Source organism: Limulus polyphemus, unplaced genomic scaffold, assembly GCF_000517525.1.
Source record: "Limulus polyphemus unplaced genomic scaffold, Limulus_polyphemus-2.1.2 Scaffold831, whole genome shotgun sequence".
In the NCBI taxonomy this organism is placed as follows: Eukaryota; Metazoa; Arthropoda; class Merostomata; order Xiphosura; family Limulidae; genus Limulus; species Limulus polyphemus.
The window spans coordinates 22363-31024 of NW_013666441.1; the positions used below are offsets into that span (position 1 = coordinate 22363).

The 8662-nt window shown below is 33.3% G+C and overlaps 1 protein-coding gene across 1 annotated transcript in view; it reads right to left on the reverse strand.

The window, feature by feature from the left end:
* Positions 1 to 251: 251 nt before the first annotated feature.
* Positions 252 to 8662, reverse strand: part of LOC111086080 (Down syndrome cell adhesion molecule homolog) — a 166399-nt gene continuing 157988 nt past the window's right edge. The window contains exons 20-23 of the mRNA XM_022387543.1: positions 6265 to 6450; positions 3987 to 4169; positions 3330 to 3544; positions 252 to 466 (exon numbers count right to left, since the gene is read on the reverse strand). Of these exons, the coding sequence (XP_022243251.1) occupies positions 356 to 466; positions 3330 to 3544; positions 3987 to 4169; positions 6265 to 6450 (695 nt within the window). The 3' untranslated portion in view covers positions 252 to 355. The remainder of the gene's footprint in view (positions 467 to 3329; positions 3545 to 3986; positions 4170 to 6264; positions 6451 to 8662) is intronic.

Consider the following 8662-nt stretch of genomic DNA (forward strand, 5'->3'; position numbering starts at 1 on the left):
GAATTCAAACTGTTATGTTTCGTCATTACTTCTCTAGCCTTATTGAGTTCAAACTGTTATATTTCGTCATTACTTCTCTAGCCTTATTGAGTTCAAACTGTTATATTTCGTCATTACTTCTCTAGCCTTATTGAATTCAAACTGTTATATTTCGTCATTACTTCTTCCAACCAGTGTATTCTTTAAATACAATTCCCATGAAACTTGAATATTTTAAAGAAATTATTTATTTTACAATACAATTTCCACGTTTCACATCAAAATATGCTTACATTCCCACAAAAGCAGAAAGAGAAAAAAAAAACAACAACAACAACATATTTACAAAACAAGGCTCACAAACTACACGTATTGGTCACGTGTCTCTGGCATATAGAAACATTTCGTCTCCAGGGGGCTCCAGTGGTATTGGTGGAGGAAGAAAGTTTGGTTTCAAGGCTTCGTAAAGTCTATCTGGACGGCATTGCTGTTTCGAAAGAAGAATAAAAACAATACTGAGTAAAAGCTTCTGATATACCGAAACGTTGTTAACGGGCGTAATGTAAAAAATCTGTAAACCTAATCAGCCAAAGGCTCAGGAAAAATTTACCATTCATTTCAAATAAATTATTCTCTGCTATTAATATTTTTTTGTAGAAAAACGCAGTCGTCGCTAATAAGCGCTCCTAAAACTACAGTCCTAGCCGAAACAATTGATAAATCAGCATAAAAACAAATTCACCAGAATCTTCAGAAGAAACAAACAAAAAAAAATTGAAAAAGAAAATTGCAGCTACATAGAAGTATTCTTCCGGAATATGTTCTTAGCCAATAAAATTGTTTCAAGTTATGTTATAATATTTTAGTAAAACATTAATGAGGTTCGTTAAACAAGAGACCTTAGAGTTTTAAATAATTTTTGTAAGGTATAAAGGCTCAAAATGGGTTACCCAAGTTGTTTTTTTTGCAGAGATTGAACCCCAGATTTTAGTGTTAAAACCTTAAATCTTAATGCTGAGCCAGCGGGGGAAGGGGCTGGTAATAGTGTGTAACTATTTTCTAACAAAGGGTAGGAGGCTATCCCATCTTCTTATCATAAACCACGGGAAAACCCAAAAACAAAACCTTTCAACAACAGAACAGTTTAGAGACACCACATTAGTAAAGAAATTGGTATTTTTGTTAATTAACCCAAATTGTGACTATACGTGATGTTTTACATACTTCAGTAATGATTAATTATTGTTATGCTAGATTTATGAATATTAATATTATTAATTGTCAAGAGTTACATTATTGCTTATTAGGTAATTATGAATTTAGCGTTTTATTTTTTATTTTTTTAGTGCGATAGGGTTGTTCAAGGGGCTTCATAATTTGGTACTATTGCTGTATTGCAAACCATATTTTATTTTCTAATTTAGACGTTTGTTTATTTTTGACTAAAGTACGTTTTTAACCTCACGTGATGAGGGCGTGACAAAACATGATTAAAATGTTCTTGAAAATGTAGTAACGATTTGAACTATATCAAAATGCCAGGTATAAGAAACTCGTTTCTTGATTACTGTATTAGCGAAATTGTTATTGGTCTATCTATTAGTATTACTTCAGGTTAGTGAAAATTGATTTATGTTTGAACGAAGGTTAATAATATGGAAAAATATCGTAGGTACGAAACAAGTTAGCAAATAAGTGACTGTTTAGTCTTATTTGGGAAATTAGGCCTAAGTGGACTGGACTTTACATTCTATTTTTCATCGAATAATTCAAAAGAACTCGCATAAAAAGAGAAACAAAAATATTAAAGTTATTAATGCTTTTTATTTGGAGGGTCGACTGAATTTTTGTTGATGTTACAGCTAGTGATTGTCTAAATTTTGAAAGTTTACTGTTTTATATTATAGTTCATATTCGTTAGAGTAGTCTTAACAAAATGTGTTTAAGTTATTTCTGGTGAGAAAAGGAAGTTCTAACATGACGGAAAAACAATAATGTAAACTTAAATTTCTCGCTACAAGCCTGATTAGCTTCGTAATTTATTTACATGTTGCTGCTTTTTGTTTATTGTAAGCGTTACATTCGCCCTTTAAAAAAGTACGCTATTAAAGGTGACAGAGAGGTATAAAAAGTATATTTATGTGATTATGATTAAATACTTGAAGTTAGAAGGCACTTAATGCAATTCATTGAAACAAGAATTTGCTGAATGACAAAAGGGTTTCTTGATTATCAGTAAAAATAAATACAAATTTTGAATTCAAAAGATTTTCATTCGCTAAATTTTCGAACCATCTGATATATCTAAAATATAGATATAAACACATGTAGTATATATTAAGTTTGATGTGAATCATTTTTTCACTCGGTAGACTTAAATACAAACTAGTTATACAAAAGTTGGGCTTTGCTGCCATCTAGTGACTGACTAGTGTTTTATGAAGATCGTTTGGAATAAGAACAAATAAGTTTCATGTGTACTGAACACTACTACAGTAATTCACCTTTGATTCACAACTGAATTTTAAAAACTTATTGTGTTCAACTTATAAAAACTTGATACATTTATGCCAGTATTCTGATTTACGATCTTCAAATATTTGATAGTTCTATACTCTTATTATAGTGTTATAATATGACCCTCAAAAGCTTCAAATCCAAAGTAACAATAGTTCCTTTCTTTAAATTTGTTTTATGTGTTTGAAATCTAGTAACAATGCAAGTTAGATCTTGAACATTACCAATAAATAACAATAACTCTTCGTTATCATGTGCTTAAGACTGAGAAGAGGGTGTGGGAATTTTTTAGCTTACATTTAAATAACTGAACTAAATTTTAGGCGTTTTTTTTTTAATTAGAAAGCTAGCTAAGCCTAAATCTTTGATAGTAAAGAATATACAGAGTACAAATAAAATATTCTTCAACAAGTATTCAAAAATGAAATAGCTTTGGTTTGTTTGTTTTAGAGCAAAGCCACACTGGGCTATCTGCTGTGTCTACCACGAGAATCGAATCCCGGCTTTTAGCATTGTAATTCCGTAAACTTACCATTGTCTCAATAAATAAGAAGTTAGTAAATTTTCACAGATAAAATCAATAATGAATACGACGAGAGAGAGAAAATAGTATTTGCGAACATTTATCTCATGCCATTAGTTTCCAGCATCTTTAGGGTTTATAAATAAAAAGTAGAAGGGGAAAAAAAATTGAGAAAGGAGAAGTTGGATAATGTCTCAATGATTAAAGATTTACGTATCTATTGTTTTTTTTTATATCAAAGAACCGAATTAAATACTTTATTGAACTTAACACTGATTTACCTCGTCGATAAGATATTGTCCATGTTTACCTGCCTGCTGATGTAGAGATTGTCCCCACGTTTATCCCGGAATCCTCTGTTCAAGGTCCGAATTGCTGAAGTTCCCGGGTCCCCTAAACGATGCTCATGAACTGTGTCGTAAGGAGTTGCGTAAGGATGACCTTCGTCGTCCCCTGGTAACAAAACTGGTGAAATTTGGATTTCAGAGTTTTGGAAGATTTCATTTTGGGGGAGGGTAATATTAGCTGTAACAAAATTTAAGAAGTTTTTGAATGATTTGCAAGTTTTAGACTAACAACGGGTCCTTTTTTAGATGATGATCCCATGGCATCGAGACAAAAACGCAATGATTTCTTTTACGATCCAACAAGAAATATAATACATTTGTGTTAGCATCATAACTGATAAAGTAAAGAAAATGGCAAGAATCAAAAGAAAAAGAATTAAATGTGTAATTTTTTAACTGAATTCGACGTTTGACAACCAAATTCACTTTCTCACGTAGATCCGATTAAGGAAAGAACAATCCATACTAGGTATATACGACATGCTTAGTTTCCCCTATTGGTTTTTAAATGAAGAGATAAACAAAAATAAATGCTTAATCTAAATATATCCAATAACTGTCAAGACAATTATACCTAAAAGTGCTATTATTGTTAGAGAGAAATCGAAGTACACGCTTACCACCGGCAGATGGCATTACTGATGAAGCAGGACGAGACTGACTGGATGATGACGATCTTTGTGTTCCATCATCACTGGAAATTCCAGTTGACATGCATCCGTGGTTAGGTGGCGCTTCTATTTCCTTCAGAACCATAGTCTCCGCGGCTCGTCTGGACTTAAATTGTGAATTTCTGGATCCTTCTGATAAATCCAACGATTTTTATGGTATGTTAGGAGTTCATCATTTTTACTTGCATTCGTGTCATTGTTCAGGTTTATTTATTTCTCGTTATTGAAGGATCAACTTGAACATAAATTACATAAACAATAAACATATAACTCTCTTCTCGATAATGTTTCTTAACATTGTAGTTAAATCGCATTTTTTATGATTTTCGTTTTGTATTACTTAATTTTGTTGAGTGGTGTCATATCTCAACACTAGATGCATCGGTGGTATAACAAGAAAGAACATAGTAAATTACATATAAAAGATTATAATTTGGACCTCTTGTAAAGTTAATCCAAGTAACAACCGTCACACCAAACATGCTCGCCCTTTCAGCCGTGGGTGCGTTATAATGTGACGGTCAATCCCATTTTTCGTTGGTAAAAGAGTAGCCCATGAGTTGGCGATGGGTGGTGATGACTAGCTGCCTTCCCTCTAGTCTTACATTGCTAAATTAGGGACGGCTAGCGCAGATAGCCCTCGTGTAGCTTTGCACCAAATTCAAAACAAATAAACAAACCAAGTAACAATATTAATGATATAATAATAAATAATACTTTGTTATTAATCCTTACTCTGATTCTGATTGGAAAAATGACCAATATAAAAGTGATAAAATTTTCACTTCATAACAGTTGTTTTTATACAGTTTTGTCGGCACTGAATATGGTTGATATTAGTTTGTTACTATACGACTAGAGGGAAGGCAGCTAGCCATCACCACCCACCGCCAACTTTTGGACTACTATTTTACTAATGAATAGTGGGATTGACCGTCACATTATAATGTCCACACTACTGAAAGGGCGAGCATGTCTGGTGTGACGGGGATTCGAACCCGCGACCCACAGATTACAAGTCGATACCCTAAACGCCTTGCCATGCCGGGCCATAGATATTAGTATGATTGACATATTATTATACGTTCTCTTTACTTTCAATCATAAGTTCTTAGAAGTAATATAATGTTTTTGTTGTTTTTCGAGCAACCAGATGAAGCCTATATTGTACGCTATAATTTGATTTCTTTGGTATTATTTTGTGTTTAATAAAGACATTATAAAAAATAAATAACACTATAATAAAATAAATGATCGTTCGTAGTTAAACACAAAGCAATACAATGGGCTATTTGTACTCTGCCCATCACGGGTATTAAAACCCAGTTTCTAGCGGTGTAAGTCCACAGACATACCACTGTGCCACTAGGGGCATAAAATAAATGTACTTAGCGTAAATGTAATTACCACCCTCACAGCGGCATGTCTGCTGACTTATACTGCTAGAAACCGGGTTTCGATACCTGTGATGGGCAGAGCACAGATAACCCTTTGTGTAGCTTTGTACTTAATAACAACAACAATTCACTGGGTGTTTATAACAGTGGCTCTCTCTCTTTGGTGTAATGTTTCTTCAAAATTTAGCCGGAAAGATTAAAGTATTCCGAAAGAATCTTATGATTACTTCGGTTTATTGATTTACCATTATTGACTGGGCAGTAATGAAGTAATTAAATATTTTCTTCACTATACTGGTTGCTTCTCATGGCAGTAAATTATCATTGAATATAATATATAGACAAGTGTTAGGGTTCAATGGTAATAACAAATATATTTAGAAAGCAGATTGATCTATTAAAATTCAGTATCACGTCCATTGTTGTTAAATATATAGACAAGTGATATAAGCGATACAGACACGTTAATGTATATTGTAATACTTCCATCACGTGATTCTGTAGAGCAGTTAATTGTATTAACACTAAAACCGGACAACTGAGATTACCAGTGACCCTTTCAAAATGCTTACTAAATACACTCAGAAAACAAATACACATTTTTCAATAATTTCTCGAAGTTCATTATATATTTGTCTCGGTAAAATTTATTCTCTTCATTATAATTTACTGTAAAAATCTGCTGGCTTACGATGTTTCGATATCCTTGGTAGGCAGAACACAAATAACACTGTATGTAACTTAACAACAATCAAACCAAATCACTCATGAAAATGCTCTTTAACATCTCTAGTTAGTTTAGAATAGATGTAGGATGGGAAAAGGCTCACCGCTGCTAGTGCTCTGATGAAAACTTCTTTTATTACACAGAACACAGCCAACAACTATTATGATGATGATAATAACAACTGAAGTGACAATAGGCACGATTATGGTGACATCCAAGAAGAAGGGTAAGCTTAATTCGGACTCTTCAGACCTTGGAGGAATGGTCAGAACTTCTAATACAGGCTCTTCTGTTTCAAAAAATAGATTTATCATTGGTTTAGAAGAGTGAATTTATAAAAACCTGGAAATAACAACATGCGTTCAAGTAGTTTTCATGATTGTTAAGAATTACTTTATAAAATGTAAGGTGTGTTAGTCCACCCACATCACTCAGTAAAGTTCTTATTCGAACACAAGCCTAATAGAAACATAAAATTATCGAGTCTTGAAAATGGCAAAATATTAATGGGTTTTAACAACGAAATTCCTACTGATAACAATACTTAATGATAATTTTTTGTTTGTTTGTTTGTTTTGAATTTCGCACAAAGCTACACGAGGGCTATCTGCGCTAGCCGACCCTAATTTAGCAGTGAAACACTAGAGGGAAGGCAGCTAGTCATCACCACCCACCGCCAACTTTTGGACTATTGATTTACCAACGAATAGTGGGATTGATCGTAACATTATAACACCCCTACGGCTGAAAGGGCAAACATGTTTGGTGGGACGGGGATTCGAACCCGCGATCCTCAGATTGCGAGTCGAGCGACCTAACCACCCTGCCATGACGGGCCCTTAATTATAATACAAAACCTATTATCTTTATGATGCAAACAGATCACGTGGTTTTAACAATGATGTTCTTATTGATAACAATGCTTATTAATAATGTAAAACCTATTATCTTTTCTTGGTGCGGTAAACAGAACACGTCACACAGTTTAACTATAATAAAGTACTATTAAAAAGAGTGCTTCTTGATAATATAAGATCCATTATGTTGATGATGCACAAAAAATGAATGAGATCTAACCAATGCGGTTTTTAAATGACAAGGCTTACTGATATCCATAATGCTAGTGATACAAAGAGTGGCTCAAAGCATATCGTTCTAAGCATTGATAAAGACTGTTAAAATGTATTGAGGATTTTTAGATACTATTTTTATTATAAAACTCAAATATATTATTATTATTATTTATAATTATATCTGTGTAGTAATAGGCTTGTTCGTGTGTCTGTTACGGAAATGACGTGTGCGCGCATGCGTATTTAGATAGTAAGATCGTATTATCATGACAGACAAAAACAACTAAGTATTATTATAATAGATCAGTGTGTTGGTCTACGCTAAACCTGACCCTCCATGGTCCAAAAGATGGCCCGAATCCGGATGGAGATGATGATCAGATTAGTAGAGACCCACGAGACATTTGCTCTCAGATTAGTGTCTTTATTACAACAGTACTTCTTTAAATACAGGATTTCTTGAATAATTCAAAATAATTTTCATCGCAGACACAGAAATCTTGTCATACTATAATTCTGCTGTCAGTACGCTTTATAAGCATGTGCAGTAAGAATTTTACCCAAAAAAACAGTGCAAGCGCCTGCCTGCGCCAGAGAGCTGGAAAGCTCAACAACAAGTCACTGCAACTGCTCTATGAATGAAGAAATAACAAAAACAGGTGGAAGTAACTATTCTTTATTAACCATTTATTACAATAACATTAAACGTTTAAAGTTTTAGAAAAGATTTGACGTTAGGTCCTAGAATAACATTATAAGTTTATTTATCGATAGTATTAAGTACAATACAGTTTAGTCCTAACTTAGCCTAATGTAAAAAATATACACAGTATGATGCTAATTTATCTCTTTATCAACTTAAGCCTAACATTAGTTAAGGACCTAAATACAAGTGGACTTACACATTTCAGTGTCTACGATTAGATTTCGTTTGAATTATTCTACAAATCTTGTATTTAAAGAAATACTGTTACAATAAATGTATACTAATTTGAAAGCTAACTTTTTGCGGGTATCTGCTAGTATTCTCATATTATTAAAAGCGTTTATTGTGAGCCTTTTTTTGTTCAGACTAAATATGAGCTATTTCGATAAAATATAAAACGGACACCAGTTTTTGTGTAATTTCTATTTTAGAAGCCTTTAACAGAAACAAAGATTTTTAGAAGACTGTTTTTATTGAGTACACGTCTATAGTCTTCTAAACTGATTCTGTGTGACTTAAAAAGTGGGTCTCACTTGGCCTAGTATTAGCGTGCTCAGACTGTTCATTCGGGGGTTGAATTTTTGTATCCCTTTTTGCAGAAACACGCTCCACATTTTGGAGCCGTGGATGCGTTATAAGAGTAACAGTAAAATCCCACTGTTTAGTCAGACAGTAATTTCCGGTAGATGCTATTCATTAGCGGATCCTCCCCCCCCCCCCCC